Source organism: Leptopilina heterotoma, unplaced genomic scaffold (assembly GCF_015476425.1).
Source record: "Leptopilina heterotoma isolate Lh14 unplaced genomic scaffold, ASM1547642v1 Lhet_81, whole genome shotgun sequence".
In the NCBI taxonomy this organism is placed as follows: Eukaryota; Metazoa; Arthropoda; class Insecta; order Hymenoptera; family Figitidae; genus Leptopilina; species Leptopilina heterotoma.
In genome coordinates this window covers 3,750,840-3,769,113 of record NW_025111185.1, presented here as the reverse complement: position 1 = coordinate 3,769,113, position 18,274 = coordinate 3,750,840, and the positions used below count along the sequence as shown (strand labels likewise).

The 18,274-nt window shown below is 32.8% G+C and overlaps 1 protein-coding gene across 2 annotated transcripts in view; it reads right to left on the bottom strand.

Moving 5' to 3' along the window:
• Nucleotides 1-2,668: 2,668 nt before the first annotated feature.
• The window catches only part of LOC122511260 (ras-responsive element-binding protein 1), a 53,093-nt gene continuing 37,487 nt past the window's right edge, over nt 2,669-18,274 (bottom strand). For both annotated transcript variants that reach the window (XM_043626402.1, XM_043626401.1), the window contains exons 2-4: nt 10,579-10,649; nt 6,046-10,278; nt 2,669-4,674 (exon numbers count right to left, since the gene is read on the bottom strand). In XM_043626402.1, coding sequence (XP_043482337.1) covers nt 4,117-4,674; nt 6,046-10,278; nt 10,579-10,649 — 4,862 coding nt within the window. In that variant the 3' untranslated portion in view covers nt 2,669-4,116. The remainder of the gene's footprint in view (nt 4,675-6,045; nt 10,279-10,578; nt 10,650-18,274) is intronic.

Sequence of the window (18,274 nt, the reverse complement as noted above, 5' to 3'; positions counted from 1 at the left end):
AAAAAATGGCGGTTGTGCAAAAAAAATTTCAATAAAAAAAAAATGTTTTTTAAAAAAAAATTAAAAAAAAATTTTTTTTTACTGACTTTTTACTGACTTTCTTTGTTAGAATTTGGTCGAAAAATTTTTTTTTATTAACTTTTCATATTGTATTGTACAAAAAAATTTTTTCATGAAAATCGGTTCAACCATTTCGGAGGGAAAAAAAATTGTATAACTCAAAAACAAAATTTTTTTTCGAGTTGAAACTTGGTGAAAATAAGTCTCATAAAAGGTCAAAATTATTCCCTAAATATGGACCCAATCCAAGAGGGGGCCATTTTTACATGCTTATACTGCTACGGCCTTTACTTATATTATATTAAAATATTTTAGGAAATAATTAAATTCGTCGCAAATTTTAATTATAATTTTTTTTTAAAATTGAATTTATTACAAAATTTTTATTAAAATGTTAAAAATATAATTGAAATCTTTAAAAAGAATTATTTAAGTTACATTGAAAATAATTGAATTATATGAAAAATTTTATTAAATTTTTACAAAATAATTGCAATCTTTCAAGAAATTTTAATTTATTAAAAATAATTGAATTTCAGCTACAGAATTTTATTATTTATGAAAATAATTGAATTATTGCAAAGAATTTTATTATATTTATGACAATAATTTAATTTACAAATTGAATTGTTTCGAAGAATCGATTAAAATTTTTGAAAATATTTGAATAGTTTTGAAGAATTTCTTTAATTTTTTTAAGTTAATAGTGTTTTTAAATATTTCTAATTGAAAATTTTGAAAATATGTAATTGAATTTTAAAAGAAATTTCTTTCAAGCTGTTAAAATAAATGATTTTGTTAACAATTATAGTAAAAATTTGTTCGTTCAATTTTATTAAAATTTTTTAAGAAATAGTTGAATTTTTCGTAAAATTTAATTACTTACAATTTTTTGAAATAGTTGAATTTATGCAAGAAACTTTTTAAAAATAATGAAAATAATTGAATTCTTTCGAAGAATTTTATTAAATATTATATAGTGGGATTCCATGGGAGATTTTAGTATTTTTGGAGTAAGTAAACTAATTACAATGAAACTTAGGAATTTTAATCTACACATAAAAAGAAATATTTCCACTAAATATTACGTCAAAATATTCAATAGTTTTTGAGATGTCAAAATTTTGGAAAAATTTTGAAATCGTTACATCTTCTTTCCATCTTAACCAAATCACTTCATTCTTTTTGGAGAAAATTCAGCATAAAAAAACGAAAAAAAAATAATTGACTAACTTTTGAACACAAGCACGAAATTGAATGAGGCAAACACTAAAAAAATCTACGCTGCGGCTTCTATATATTGTATTAAAAATAATTGAATTCCTGATAAGAAATTATATATTTGTGAAAATAATCGAATTATTGCGAAGAATTTTATTATATTTATGAACTATTTAATCTAATTAAAATTTTTAAAAATAATAATTCTTTTTTTCGAAGCATTTGATAAAAACTTTTTTAAATAAATTAAATCTTTTGGGAAGTTTTATTAAAATTGTAAAATTGTAAAATAAAATATAAAAATAATTAATAAATAAAGAATTAAATAATTATAATAATTTAAAAAATTCGAGAAAAGGTTAAAAGTTGAATAAAATATGCTCTCTTAATTTTAAGTTGCAGTGTATTTTAATAATTCATCATGGGTACAACTCAAGATCAATTTGTAAGTGTTACAATGTTTATTAATTTATAATAAGACACACGGTTTACTATTGTCTAAAGCCAGATTCTCAACACTTTTTTTTTTTTTTTAATACTCAGTATTATTTTATAATTTATAATCACAAGTTAACAAGAAATGAATTAGCAAATGTCAAATTTTCCATAAACATAGAAAGAAAAATATATAGAAAGAAAAGAGCGGAGGATAAGGGCATTTACGCAATAGTGTATTATGGTCATGTGTAATATACGCATGAATTATTATATTTATATATATATAATATATTATATATATCAAATCGAGGGATTGCATTTAAGGAAGTTTTCAAGTCACTTCAACTATTTACATTTACAGATTAATCGATTTCACAGATCATTCTTAGCACTCAATAGCATTTGATTTATTGCGATCTTTAATATCATATCCTTGGAAAACTAGGTGAGATAATTTAAAACGCACATTTATGCTATCTAAATACAACTAGATCTTTAGATAATAAAATATAAATCGATTAAATGCAATAAACTCTGCTTTTCTATTTCCTGTCGTTAAATTACATAAGTTATATTGCTCTACTACACATTAAAAGTCAAGAGAAAACTAGATTTTCAAACGCATTTTTCAATATTTCTGTTCTAATGTATTTCTTTTTTTCTTCCTACATTATTAAATTTACTATTTGAAAATGACAAAATTTAGAAATACATTATTGCACAGGTTTTTCTTTTCAACTTTTTTTTCCCCCAATTGCAGATAAATATTATTATCTTCACTGTCCCAAAAAGTGTTAACAATAAAATTCAAGATTATCATACCTAGTTAAATTTTTTAAATAAACTATAATTTTTCTTTAACTCAATGAATTAGTTATGAAATTAATTTTGAATTAATTGTAAAATTAATTATGATATTAATTATGAAAAATTCCAAATAAATAATGAACAGTAATAATTAAGAGACCTTGTTGCAATGAATATTTAATTTTCTTTTTAAGAAAATTTTATAAACAGATGAACATTAATAATTTTTTTTTAAAAGAAATATTGACTTTTAAAATTATTTCTATGGCTTAATTGTAGCAGTGCGTTCTCTATGACTGACTTCTCGCTTTTAATAAGAATAAATTACAATAGTTCTAATCACCTTTGTTAGGAACGCACCTTTAATTGCAGTCGTTGCTTTCATGAAGAGACACGAAGACTATTAATTTATACAATAATAAATAGAACCGAAATATAATATTTATATTTATATATGGCTATCCTTAATTTGTCAATAAAAAGTTTCTTTGGATTCAAATATAACATTCCTCGAAACAATTGTTTGTTTTCTGGTTTGCTTTTTCTATCATTTCTCTCTCTCTCTCTCTTTTTTAGTTACTTTATAATAATGAATTAAATATATCATGTTATTAATTAAATAATTAACATTCTCAGACGAGACTATCTTAACAAACAGCTTTTATTTATCTTCTTAACAACTAATGTCTTTTCGGACGACGTTAGGAATCTTCCTATGAAAGAGAGATTTTTTTTCTTATTTAATTTTCGTTAAAGTTCCATAATTCCATTTTTATACTCTCGTCTACACAATTCGTTGTTTTATGAAACTTTGGCGAAAAGTGTAACGCAACTTATAATTTACTTATTCTTAAATCTAAATAGTCTATTTACAATGATTTTAACGAACTTAATTAATTAACTTAATTATAATGTATAATCTTTTAAATCGTGCATTAAACAATAATAAAAGTCTGTTTTGTTTAGCTAATTTTTTTCAAAAATAATTTCATGCCCTTTGCAATGGTAATTATCGCAAAAGGCATGTAATTAAAAATACTTTCAGAACATTAAATAATGAAATTTAATTTATTTTGAGAAATTGATATTATCAATATCTTTGTGAAATATGAAAATCTGAAATATTGCCTTAAAATACAAAGTATTTTTTCTGAATATAAAATACAAAGTATTTTTAAACCAACATTAATTGGAAATTGCTTTCACGTATTCACAAAAAAGTGCTTATTTACACACACACACTAAATTCTACAATTATGAATGATTATTTTCCACTACGTTTTTAATAAGAGAACTTACAGACTTTTTTTGTCCACAGTTATAAACCGTGAATTTTCAATTTAAAGTTTTAAACACTATCTCTAAGGCACGAGTGTGTACACAATGCAATAGAAATAATAGAGACAATGATAGTTTCAATTCTAAAGAGATGATGATAAAATATAAATCTTGTAAAATTAAATATAATAATATATTACATGTAAAGAAACTGTAAACCTGAAAAGCTAATTTTTATCCTGACAATTGTCAATAAAATTTACAATAAATTCTAATCCTGCGTTTATGTTAAAGGGGCAAAAAAAAAAAAATTTACTCACTATTGCCCTTGACTCCCAATAGTTTAGCAGCATCGTCAGGAGTAGCAAGGAGCATTTTATCGACAATACCGGGATCTTTGATTCCCAGTAAATTGGAGATCAGATCGTTACCAGTTTCCGTTGCGTCGTGATTGCTCTGGGCATTTGACAATTTACTGGTGAGAGTCGCAAGTTTCTCGTAGGGATTGAACCTCGTTAGACTGCTGGGAGCAGCGTCTCCGGTAGCAATGGTGGCCACAGTTGGTAGGGACATTCTTTCGGCAATCATTGAATTGCCAGTGGTTACGGCAATTGAAGCTGGTGATTGCTGTTGGCTTCTTGGGGTGATTGTTGGCGGTTGATTTGGAGATATTTCCTCATCGCCACTGCCAATGTACATTGTCGAGTCGACTGATTCGTGCTTCTTTCGATGACGAAGCATACTGTGCTTCAGGGTGAATCGCCTGTCGCAAATATCGCACCAGAATGGTTTCTCTCCAGTGTGAGTTCTCACGTGGCGTCGGAGATCCTCGGCCGACCAGAATCGTCGCATGCAGAAGGCGCAGACAACCTGAAGGAAAAAGCAAATATTAGTATAAATTATAAAATAATACAATCTTCGTAATCTAAAGTTACTGGTTTTTGTTTATTTTCTTGTTTTCTAATTTTATAAGTAATTTTTTTTTCTAAATGTTTTGAATTTAAACGCTAAACATTTTTAATGTATTGAATTGAAATCATTGAATTCTTATTAAGAACTTTATAAAAATTTTTTTATATCATTTTGAAAATAATTGACTTCTTTTGAAGAATTTTATTGAAATTTTTAAAAATAATTGATTTTTTTGCGAAGAATTTTATTAAAATTTTCGAAAATAATTGAAATGTTTTGAAGAATTTCTTCGAATTTTTTGAAAATCATTAAATTCTTCTCAGGATTTTATTAAAATAATTAAATTATTGTGAAGGATTTTAGAAATTTTATAAATAATTGAATTTTTTTGAAAGATTTCTTTGAATTTTTTGAAAATAATGGTAATTTTAATAATTTTAATTGAAAATATCAAAATTAAATTCGATTGTTTGAAAATAATTGTTTTTTAATAGTTGTAGTTTGATAATTGAATTTTTTAAAATTTTTTGGAAATAATTCAATTCTTCTCTGAAATTTATTAAAATAATTGAATTCTTGTTAAGAATATTTTTGAAATTTTTAAAGTAATTGAATTGTTTTTAAATTTTTTTAAAAATTTTTTGAAATTTTAAGTTTTTTATAATTTTAATTGAAAATATTAAAAGTAATTAAATTGTTTTAAAATAAACGTGTATTTATTTAATAATTGTAGTTTGATAATTCAATTTTTTTAAAACTTTCAGGAAATCTTTTAAAAAATGTTATCGAAATTGTACCTATTGAAAATAATTAAATTTTTGCTAAGACCGTTATTAAAATATTTGAAATAATTGAATTTTTTTGAGTAAATATATTTTAATTGTATATTAAAAATAATTGATTTTCTGAGAAGACTTATTATTTATAAAAAAAATTGAATTCTTTAAATAAAAATTTTCTTGAAAGTTTTAAAAATAATTTAATTCTTGCTAAGACTTTTATTAAAATATTTAAAATAATTGAATAGTTTTGAGGAAATCGATTGAAAGTTTATTGAAATTGTATTGAAAATAATTGAATTCAAGCGAAGAAATTTCTGAAAACTTTTAAAAAATAATTGAAGTTTTTCAAGAAATTTTATTAAAATTCTACTGAAAATATTTGAAATCCTGAGAAGAATTTTATTAAAATTTTAGGAAATAATAAAAAATAATTTAGTCAAAGTAGTTTTTTTTAGTTATTTGATTATTAATTACTTAAAAAATTAACTTATTTTTTTAATAAAAAAAGTGGATGCTTTGACTGAAATAAAACTGTCGAGGATAATACCTTTCTGTCTTTATAGTCCAGACTCCTGGGCCCATCACTCGAGTGTTGATTAGGCGGAGGTTGTTGCTCCTCAGTCGAAGTGATTCCCATCTGCAAAGCCCCCTTGGACACCAAAATCTCGTACTCCCTCTCATGATGCATTCGAATATGATCCAAACAGTCCTGCCGTTCAGCAAACCCATTGTCACAATTCGGAATATGACACTTGAACGGCGTGTCCGTGGGCCCTGGCGAAGAGGTGGGCGAAGTTCGACAAGACCTCGCCGTCTCATTGGTCGAGGAAGAAGTATTCTGATTAGCCTTATGAAGTTCCATCGGCGACGATGTCTCGACATTCTCCGAACTCGACGATCCACCATCGTCGCCGCTGTGATCGTTCTGCTTCTGACAATGATCCGAGTGTTGAGGATCGCTGGAAGACGTTTCAGATCGGGAATTCATTTTCCTCGAGTGCTTCGTGGAGCGGTGTTTCTTGAGATTGCCGAGGGTGGCGAATGTTGAGCTGGGACACTGGTTGCATTTGTAGGGTCGTTCGGGGACGTTTCTCGTGGAGAAACTGTTGTTGTTTGTGACTCGCGAATCGTGATTGTCGGGCGAGGAGGAGTTGCGGATGTTTCGGGCGTTGGAGCGTTGGAGAAGGCTCTTGTGCTTGCGGTTCAGGTGGCGATCGCAGTTTGATTTTGTGGTGAAGTCGAGCATGCAGTAGTCGCAGCGGTAGGGTTTCACTCCGGTGTGGGTGAGAATGTGGCGACGGAGGGAGGAGATCCAGGGGAACTCGCGGTGGCAGTATTTGCAGATGACGCGGTTCGGCGCCATGGAGTAGGCCGAGGCTTTCATTTTCTTCTTCTTTTTCTTCTTCTTCAATGAAGTCAAAGAGTTTTCGGATTTTTCGTCCGTACTCCCGGAGTGGTTGCCGGAGTGTTCGCTGTTGGAGTGCGCGACACCGTCTTCGTCGCTAAGATACTGGGACTTGAACTGCGGGTATTTTTGCGACGCGGTTTGGATTAGCTTTGGAACACTGGCGAGATCGACAGCTTCTTCTTCGGTTTTCCCCCTTTCTTCGGTCTCTTTTTCCGTTTCTTCTTCTTTGTCGTCTTCTTCTTTTTCTTCCTCTTTATCCCCATTGTCGATTTTCGCCTCTGGTACTTCCTCCTCCTTTCTTTCTTCCTTTTCTTCCTCTTTCCACTCTTTTTCGGAGTGTTCCAGATTTTTACGGAGCAGACTGATTGATTTGCTGTGCTCGCTGGCCTCTTCGTCGATGACCAGCTCCTCGTCGGAGTCTTGAGCCTCGTCGCCCTTGTTGCCCTTGAGTTGCTGAGCGAGAATCGCGTACTTGACTTGATCGGAAATTGGATGTCGGGCAAAGTCTTCTTCCTTTTGTACCGGAGGTTCGTAGGATGAATTTGAAGATTTGCTTCGGATGAAACTGGGAGAATTGGAGCCGACGTTTTGGAGGAGAGTTGGGGGTCTGGCTGGGGGTCGACCTCGGGTGGAGTGTCCGCCCCGGGGTCTTCGGTGCCAGAGTTCGTTGTGTTGCTGCTTGATGTGTCGCTCCATGTTGGTCTTGAGGGTGAACTTGGCGGAGCAGTATTCGCAGGTGAAGGGTCTTTCGGTTCGGTAGCGTCTCTGCTTTTGTTTGCGCATGAGGACTCCGTTCTTGATGACCATCTTCACCGAGTTCGACGAGGGGGATTCGCTGATTCGTTCCCTGGGGGAGACTACTCTACTGGAGACGTTTGGCGGGATCAGACTGGGATAGGGGATTTGCTCCTCCCTTGGTTGGGGGGTTCGGCCTGAGGGGGGATAGTTGTTGTTGAAGGCGGCACTTTCGCTCGGTTGCTCGACGAGGGAGCCGCCGCTGGTTTGGAGACCTCGGGCTAGTTCCTTCTGGAGGCGCTCCTTCATGGCGTAGCCTTGCTCGAAGATGGAGTTGAGAAAGTAGGGGGAGATGAGGCCGGTACCGGAGCTGAGGGCCAGGTTGTTGTAGATCATGTTGGCGTGGGCGTTGGCGTAGAGGGCTTCTAGGGACGTTGGGGGAGAGTTGACTTGACGCGCCTTGAGGAGGGCTTGGGTCAGGAGGAGAGGATTTGCGGAGTTGTAGAAGTCTTTCTGGTCCTCGACGTGGTCTTCGGATTTGCCGTTCACTTCCTTGTCTTTGGATTTTTTGCTGAGGTCGAGTACGTCCATGGAGAGATCCAAAGGTCCGTCGTCGCTGGAGGAATCACTCGATTTTTTCAGGTTCATCGGATTGGCTTGAATTCTTTGGTGTGTGTCCGGTTTGGTTTCACTGACTAGAGATACGCTGCCCTCCGATGACCTCGACTCAAGGTCTTCCTCCAGTCTGGGGTATTCAGACTTGACGATTGGATGCTGTGGGGAACTTCTGTAGGTCAACTCGAGGGGCTGGACAGACCGTGGTCTGGGGAACACTTCCGACTGTTCGTAGTGGTTCGCCTGCATGTTCATGTGGTTTATCTGACTTAGTTGGCTGATGTGGTTCAAGTGGTTCAGGGGATTTAGTTGAGATGCGGGATTAATACTCGGCTCGGGCTTCTTCTCGTCCTTGACCTTAATGTCCTGATGCATGTGCATGACGGTGTAGGAATTGTGGTAATTTTCTTCTTTGGGAAAGACGAGGGTTTTTCTCACTTCGTCTTTGACTGGTCTGGGGAGGCTCCTGTCGAGACCCTCGTTCGTCAGATCTTCAGTCGGGTGGTAAATGATTGTCTTCTGCACTTCGTTCTTGTCGTGGACCCCGTGGCGATTTCTCACGTGTCTCTCGCAGTTGGCCTTGGTGGTGAAGGCGTAGGTGCACTGGGCACACTCGAAGGGTCTGTCGCCGTTGTGCGTCTTCAGATGCCTTGTGAGAGTTGTTTTGTCAGTGCTGGTGTAATTGCAGATGTTGCAGGGATACGGCATTCCGGGAGGAACTCCCATGTGAGCTCTATTGTGACCCTTCAGGGCTCTCAGATTTGGGAACACTGCGTCGCAAAGTTTGCAGGGGAACTCGCCTTTTAGTTTCATTTTCCTGAATTCGGCGGCGAAGGCGTCTTGGGTCTCCTCCTCGTTACATTCGGAGGAAACAGTTCCCGATGAACCAGACGACCCGACGTTTTGATTAATTTTGTTGCTACAATTGTCCGGGGTGCTGGCGTCGGATCTGGAGAAGCTGTGAAGAATCGGACTCGACGTGATGCTGATGATGCTTTGAATGTCGGCGAGGTCCTTTCCGTCTTTCGCTTCTGTCATGGCCGCTTTGTTTTGAAGATTCAGTCCCGCGAAGAAGTCGTCCCTCCGCGACTGGGAGTCGTTTCCCTTCCAGTGAACGTTTGGAATTCCACAATCCATCTCGTGGGAGTCCAAAGCTGACTTGCAGGGAAAAGCTCTCAGGCACTTTGCACACTGGAACTTGGCCATTTCCCCCGAAGCTGGTCTGTGCAGAAATTCCTCGCATTTCGCTCTAGCGATCATGGGATATTTGGTTGAGGTGAAATCGACGAAGGTCAAGTCACCAAAACCCTCCACTGAATGTCTTAGGTTTCTGGTGGCATTCCTGTAGGAATTCTCGTTGATGTTGTTGACCGATCGATGAAGATTGAGAACCCTGTGACATTTGTAGGACAAATTGTCCGATTCACACTTGTCGATCTCCAAGTGATGATGCTCGAGATGTATTTCCAAAAGTGAACTGCTGGCGAAATCTTGCTTTCCGCAAATGGGACAAGTGTAGTTAATCTGACTCTCCGTTAAGTTGTTCTTGAATTTTTTCTGCGGCGACAAATCCTCAGTGTAGTCAAGGGACTTTCTCTTCAACAAATTAAGAGATTCATTTTCGTTAATGAGATCCGGGGAATTTCTTTTGGCAATTTCGTTATTATTGTATTCCTCGATTTTCTTTGTCGGCGATTCCGAGTCATTGCTGGCCTCGGAATCGGAACAACTGTGCGATGAGAGACGATTGTGAGCAATTTTCGAGTGTCTGTTCATGTTTCCGTTGCTGGTGAAAGCCATGTCGCAAGGATTACATTTGAAGGGTAGCTCATCAGAATGCACGAGGATGTGTCGCTCCAAGGAACTCGCGGATCTCAATACTTTGTAACATACTTTACAAGTGAATTCTTCCTCAATGGCACTGTCAATACTTTCCGGAGAATTGTGATTTTCAATATGATGATTCGATAAATCCCGATAATTTGAAAGAATTGATGAACTCGCCTTCTTCGATTGACCAATCTGCGAAAAAAATTTAAAAAGTTAAAAGATTGATTATGGAAAAATTAAACAAAAGAAAGAAACATGAGGTTAAGAACAATATTAAATAAATTTCTCGATTATCTCTTAATTGTATCAATAAAATCGAAAGAATGAGAGGGAGAGAAAAAATGAAAAACGTGTTCTGTGAGAAAATAAGATAAAGTTAATATCAGAAGAGTGTTATCTCAAAAAATCCCCCAGCACTTGAATCTTGTTTATTTTTCTTAATGTTATCGTTAATTTTCAAGGTGAAACTACATAATAGTTTTTAATACTCACCAATAATTCTGGTACAATTGTGGTTTGTGCGACACTGCAATTCGTCTGGTACTGTCCAATTTTTGGTTTCACTGTAATCAGACAAAGAGAGAAAAATTAGAGATCGACATTATTTTTTTAATTTTAAGAGGAAAATAATTCTGGACCACAAACTTGTGCGGTCTGAACTCTGAAGTCTGCTGGTTTAGCGGATGCTTATGGTCACATTCGCCAAGTCAATGATTTTAGGAGAAAAACTGCGAAACAGTTTCCGCGTTATGAATAATTCAATATACACATACATGGATCTAATAAACACATGTTATTATTTAGCATTAAGATGCTTATACTCTATGTTAATTATAAAAATAATTTATTGTTAGTCCAATTATTACAGTGAGCTTTGTATAATTCTTTTTATATAACCTAAGATTACTATACGCTTCCTTAACACTTTTATATAGTTTTTACTTTCTCTCCTTGCGTTCATGTTAATTTCCAATTATTTTTGGAAAAACATCAATTTTTTATTTTTTTAAATAGCCTCGCTTTTATTCACTTCTACTTTCTGTATTTTATAATATTGTTAATTAACAATATAATTTATTGTATTATTTTTTATTTGATGCTGCAAGTTGATCTAGCTCTTTCGAAAATAAAAATTTCTTTCAAAAATATTTAGTAAATATTGTATAATTCAGTGCGCATCATTTTTAATTAAAAGTATATAATTTTAACTAAAAATCACACATTAATTTTTAATCATTCAGTGGAAATTAATCGACTTTAAAAACGAGTCCAACTTGCAGCATCAAACAAAAAATAAAAAGAATGTTGATTATTAATTATTTGTATAAAATACAGAGAATTGAGTATACAATTTTTAATCAAGAAGATAATTTTCGCTCCTTCTGCGTAATTTCAGATAAAATCAGAGACTCGTTGATTATTTTATTTTATTCTGAAGTGGATTCCGAAAGAGATGATGAGAGATATATATAATGAAAACCGTGATTTTTCTCTTATTAGGGAAACTATATCGAAAGTAACAGAATGCAACTATTCGTATATTGCCACATGTAAAAATCCAGAATCCGAGCAAAAGCGGCATTACGTGGAATTAGCAACCGTGAAATGATGCAATTGAATGTGAGTTGGACACGGAGGAACGAGAGCGGATTCATGCCGAGAAACATGAACGATTGATCAGTGACGATGATAAAATTCTGATATTTCAAACACTATAATTGTCTTTTGCTCAATACAGTTAATAATAATTGCAAATGCTGTACTAAAAATAGAAAAACAAATTTACAGACTTTAATTCTTTATAATCAAAAGCATCTCTATATCACTATATATTCGAATTGAGATATTGTTCTTAAAAAATAATTATAAAAAATTTTAATTTTATTATTTTTAATTATTATTAATTATAAATTTTACAAAATTTCAATTATTCAAAATTTTTTAATTATACACTCAAAAAGTTTCAATTGACAACGTTTTTTTTATAATTTTCAAATTACCGGAAATAAATATTTTTTTAAATATTCTTGAGTTGAGTTTAATGGCAGTTTTCAGTGTATAATTAAAATTATTAACAATTATTCATTATTTACATAATTTTTATTTAAAATTCAAGACTGGTTTTATATTTTACTTTTTATTTGTGAGTCGGTGCTTTATTGCAGAATTATTGTTTTTATTATTAGATTAATAAAAAAAGTTTAACTGAGCGCTACTGGCAAGTAGTATTAGTAGGTAAAGTCGATAACGTCAGTCACGCTGGGACATGTCTCACTCGACTGCGCCACTACTACTTGCGTCTGGCTACACACGTCTGCGGTGCGCTTTTATAAGCGTTCTCCACGCAACAAAAATTTAATTATCTCTATTAATAATTTAATCAAAATAATCCCAAATTTATTTTTACTAAAATAAAACAATGGTTCAAATTTTTTAATTTAGTAAAATTTAAATACAAAATAAACGAAAACTCAAAATAATATTGTAATCCCACAAAAACTTTATATACAAAATTAATTTAAAATACAGTTTTAATTGATGAAATTGATTTAATTGATGAATTGAATTCTTGATACTAAATTAAATAAGAAATTGATCCAAAAAGAATTTAGCTCAATTTTATATTTGATTCACATTTTTGGTATCAATTCGTTGCAATTTGATACTTTAAAGTTAATAGAAAACAGTTTAAAAATCATCACACACTTGTGAATAAGAAAAAAATATGAAAAGAATATCTAAAAATTGTTTGAGAATAGTAAACCGATGATTGATTGGATGACTTTTGATGATAAATGTGATAACAAAATTCCAGGTTAACTTTCTTTGTATGGATTCTGTTTTTTCATTTGAAATCTATAAAAATGTGTGATACTTTAAGTGGCCAGGGATTTCAAAATTTATGACGAGAGAATGACGAATTTTTCATTATATATTATATCGATCTGTCTGCATCAAATGACAGACACAACATGCATCTTAGTGCGGTATTATCACTTTCGGTATATATCTTCGATTGATGCTCAGATTAGTATTAATGACGTGCAATTTTTCGATATATGTGCGTTTTTTTTAAGAAAAAGAGAGTAAAGATTATAAATACGCGCAGTTTTAATTCAAAAAATGTTTTCATGCAAAAAATCGAGAAGAATTAATAATAAAAAATGTTAGATTTCAATTTCTTACATCAATATTATTATTTTTTATTTATAATTCATAATAATTTTAACTAATTATTAATTTTTATTAATTTATTAATAACTTAATTTATTTGTTATTTATCATTCATTTATTATTTACTTGCTCTCTAAATTTGAATTAGAAAAAAATGTTTACTAATTTATAGTGACTATGGTTTTTTATTGGTTTTTGAATTTAAATAATAAAAAAGGAATACCTATAATCAAGGTAAATGTAGTTCAAACATAACCTAAAATTCGTTTGCTGCTTAGGTGCTTATTTCTTGGAAGAGCAACACATATCCTTTTACTTATAGTTTTCAGAATTTCATAAATAAATAAAAATTAATTTAGCAATAAAGAAAGAAGCGAGAGAATATTATTTTTAAGATACTAAGCTTTATCTGTATTGCGAGAGTATAATAGTATAACAAATTTTATAAGATGCGAGAAGTAACTCTTCACTGTCATGAAATAGTGATTAAGTTTGCGGCATGTCGTCTAATGAAATCTTGTCATTTTTTTCAAATCTATTATTGGAAAAATATATTTCACCAATACTGAGAGACCTTTGGGTCAGCAGCAGACTTTCGATAGGCTGCTATACTGACCATTTTGGAGGAACGCTACAGGACTATACTTTTGGGTTGCTGCGGTAAAATCTTGGGCGCGTGACAGTCCAAAACTTGTTCAGCTGCAAACCAAAGGCGGCATCCCCACTACTTCGGTGAGCTGCTCACCAACATTTGGGACTGTCACGCGCCCAAAATTTTACCGCAGCGCACCAAAACCATATAGTGGAGCTGCTGTCACATACATTGTTTCGCTACAGTCCCAAAGGTCTCTCAGTGTAGATTCGAAAAAAATGACAAGATTTCATGATTGATAATTTGTTTTCATCTTAAAATAATAGAATATAATTAGTTTGACAGTTAACAATTTCACATAATACGCTTTTGTATGAAATTCTATATTTGTTATATACAAACGCCGAGAGAATGACAAATTTAGAGTTTAGACCGAATAGCAAAGGGTAGAAAATTTATTAAATATATTTTGATAATGGAACGAACGCGTGTCTTTTTAAGCCATTTCTATAGCCCACATGAATATACATTAAGTCTGGTGGTAAGTGATTTTATTCACGTTCGTAAATCATGCGTGCGCCTTATAGTGTGCAAACGGGTTTGCGTGAACCTGTAACACACTCTGGTATATATACAATGTGAATACTCGAACAAGTGGTTATAGATATACACCAGCTGACGCAAATCTCTCTTTATGACTAAATTTAAAAATTCATTTCTCTATAGTTTTGATTATATTTTTATTAGGTTTTTGAAAAATAGAAATAGCAAAAAAAAACAATCACGTTCTCTATACTCTGTTTATAACTTTCTATTTTCTTTAGTCCATATTAGCTGTCATTTAATCTATATACACTACTGACATTGATTATACTTTATCTTGTACAATAACTTTTTATTTTCCAATATGTACCTATGGAGTAGAATATTTATTATTTTTATAACTTCTGCAATGTGACGCGCGCCGAAGAAATTTACATTTACTAAGAAGCAAATCATTTTAAGATTAAGTTTGTATTTTTTACCTCTAATTTTTCTGTTCTATAAATTGTGACGTCATAAAGGGTAAAATTAAGGTAGAAGAGTATATTTAAGTTAGTAGAACTCTATGACGTCATAATATTGTTCAAATGCCCTTAAAACTGAAATTACTTATTTTTGTTAATTTTATTTCCAGTAGTTACGAATTAAATATTAATAGTTTATACTAAGAGTTGATTCCTCCGAATAAATGACAAATATAACCTACTAAAACCTTTCTTCGGAATACAATAATATTGTGACGCCCTCCGAAGAAAGGCATTTGATGATAATGATTGTTTATGATGATTTGAACCTTTATTATTAATATTAGTGTCTCTTTAAGAAACCAAGCAAAAATACTTTTCTCACATATATATATACAAATAGTGGCGTGGGCAAAAACAAAATTTCCTAAGATCACGATTCCCACTCTTATAGACAAAATTGCAGTGTTGATCATATAAGGTTGTCATTCGGTTTAGCAAGCAGAATAAGCAAGCTGAAAGCAAGCTGAAAGTTTCCTAAGTAGTGCTATAACCTTTCGTGTAAGATTGTCAAGAACCTTGAATGGCGAACTGTGCTTCCTTTCGTTGCAAGAGAAAAGCAATGGAACATTTGAGTATAAGGCGTATACATATAATGTATATAAAGGATCGTGTATAAGAAGCAGCATTCTTTTCTACGCAGATGTGCGCAATATCGTGAGATTTTCCGATGATGGTTTTGTATTTTAGCTCTCTGTATAGACATTGGCCATATAATGATGACAGCAGCTCTGAGATGGAGAGGCGAAATATATATACATCCCATTCCTGGAAATCTCACTGGGAGCCGCACCTTCAACGGAAGTGGTTTTGTTTCAAAGGAACGTTCACAATAAATACAACTATACAATTCTTTCCTTTGAGTCAATAACCCGAAGAGGCTTCATCTCTCCAATGCGGATATTTCATTTTTGCCCAGCCAAAAGTCATTTGAGAAAACGTAATAACTATATAAATTCTAGCTCTATCTAAACCAAATACAACAACAGTAAGTTGAGACAAAAAACTGCGTGTGTATATCAATATAACTGATGTGAATTTCTGGCTAAATTTGAGATAAATGATGCGACAAGGAAAAAGATTTGGAAGAAGCTCAAGGAAAGTGATTGTAAAAATGAGATATTTGAACAAGTGACACTAAAATAAGGAAAAATTATTGCTGTCCATGAGAATTGTCTTTCTGGATTTGGTTTCAGATAACGGAAAAACACGAAATTGGTACAAACAGTTCGATTTGCAGGAAGATATAGACAATCGAAGATGGTGATAATGATCATCAATTTATTATGTTTACTTTGAGCCTATATTTAAACATTTTTAATTTTACAAATCTAAGTTCCTCATCCGTATAAGGAAAACACTTATTCCTAACATTTAAGGCCAGATCCATTAACTTCGCGATTAAAAGCTAATTAGTAATTAAAGCCACGATTGTTCGGTTAAGGATTAACCTTTAATCAGTTTGGTGCAACCGGCTTTTTTGAATTCGAAAAAGAATGGACTGCGGATGGAGAGAGCAAAACCGAAAATGGAGAAATAGGAACAATAGTTCGGTGAGAGTATAAAAATAGCTGAAAAGTATTGGATCGAATAGAAAAGGTAAAAGAAGAGAGGCTTTTGTTCGCCAAAATGGGAGCGGCTGATGCACATCAGTGATGGTGGATGCTGCGCTGTATCAATAGTGTAGGAGGCATGGATGGGCGTGACCTTAGAACCTATTGGCTGGCGTTCATCTCGAGGGCTCTTATCTCATTCTCCGACCTTTTCTTTCTCACTCTCTCCCCCTACATGCCAGCCAATCAGCTTCCGCTACCAATCACGCTTGCCCTGTAGTACTTCTCCTTTCTCCCTTGCCTCTTCTCACGCAATCTCAGACTCATTTCTCATATTCTCTCTCTCTTTTCCTCTCCTCTCTTCTCTTCTTTTTTCTTCTCCCTCACTCTTCTCTCTTTCATCAGGACTTCCTTTCCGTCTCGTCTCCCTCTTGCTCACTAGATTTAAGGACTATTTTCTCCTCCTCCCTCGCCGACCGGAACACCCACACGCCGCAGGAGAGAAGCAAAGATGGCGGTCGTCGGTTTAGTATGTTTCGAGAGCTGTAACCCTGACAACCTTGGACTTACCCACCCGTAACCTCCAACCCTCCAACCAAGAGGCTATAGCACCGCCAGGTACGTTGACGATTCATGAGTCACGGAAAATCCCGCTGTGTTCAAAAACCAGGAGAACAAAGGCTAGATCACAAAAGTCTATTCTTCCCTCAACTGGTATATCGAATATTCTCATCGAATTCTCTCCAAACGCAAAACTCTTTACAAATAATAACTCGTACCAAAAGAACGAAAAATTACAAACAAAAAGTCCTAATATTTGAAAAGGTATGTGCTAATAGCCACATCATAACTCTGAAAGAATTCAGTATGGACCTTTTCCAACTTTAATTACTGTACTTAGATTAAAAAAATCATTAGCGCTAATTATATTATACACTTCCTTGAAACATGAGCTATAAGGAACAATTCTAGATCCATAACTTTCTGTATAGACCACACGTCACGCATAAATGATAAAAATTCAAGTTGCAAATTATAAATCGTTCACAGTTGTTACATTGTTATTCCGTGCATTGATTTTTCAGATATACACCAGAACAAAGCGACACATAATTAAAGTACCGTTTAAACATTACATAAATAATATATCCATTGAATTTATCGATTTTCATTCTATTACTATAAAGTACGTCTGCTGTATCTCTTATCACATGAAGCTGAAGTCCACATTGTTTTAAAAACTAAAAATAAAAAAGAATTTTGTTCATTCATCTTGAATTTTTATGTGCACTAATTTTTGAGAAATTCACTTTTTTTAAAGGACAAAATAAAGCACAACATTTAGAATATTTTAACTTCAAATTTTAATTCTCACTGCGATGCATATATATATACCAACAAAGAATTATAATTTGAAGCTAAAATAATAAATGCTGCAACTACCAACAAAGAGTTAAAATATAATAAATGCTGCAGCTACCAACAAAGAATTAAAATTTGATGTTAAAATAATAAAAGTTGTGTCATTATTATTTTCTCGTTTTCGTTTTTAAAAACTTTGCGGACTTCAGCCTCATTCTTATCGTCGTAGAATAAGACATAGATCAAGTGCGTTAGAGAAAAAAATATCAGATAAAATGAATTTATACAAAATAAGAAAAATTCCGTTTTTTATACAAATATATATATAAGTATAATATTCAGTTTTTCTGCAGATATCAAATTGAGACAAAAAACGAATCAAAAAGTGTTGCGAAGCAACGTTTTGATTCATTTTTTGGCTCAATTTGATATCTGCAGAA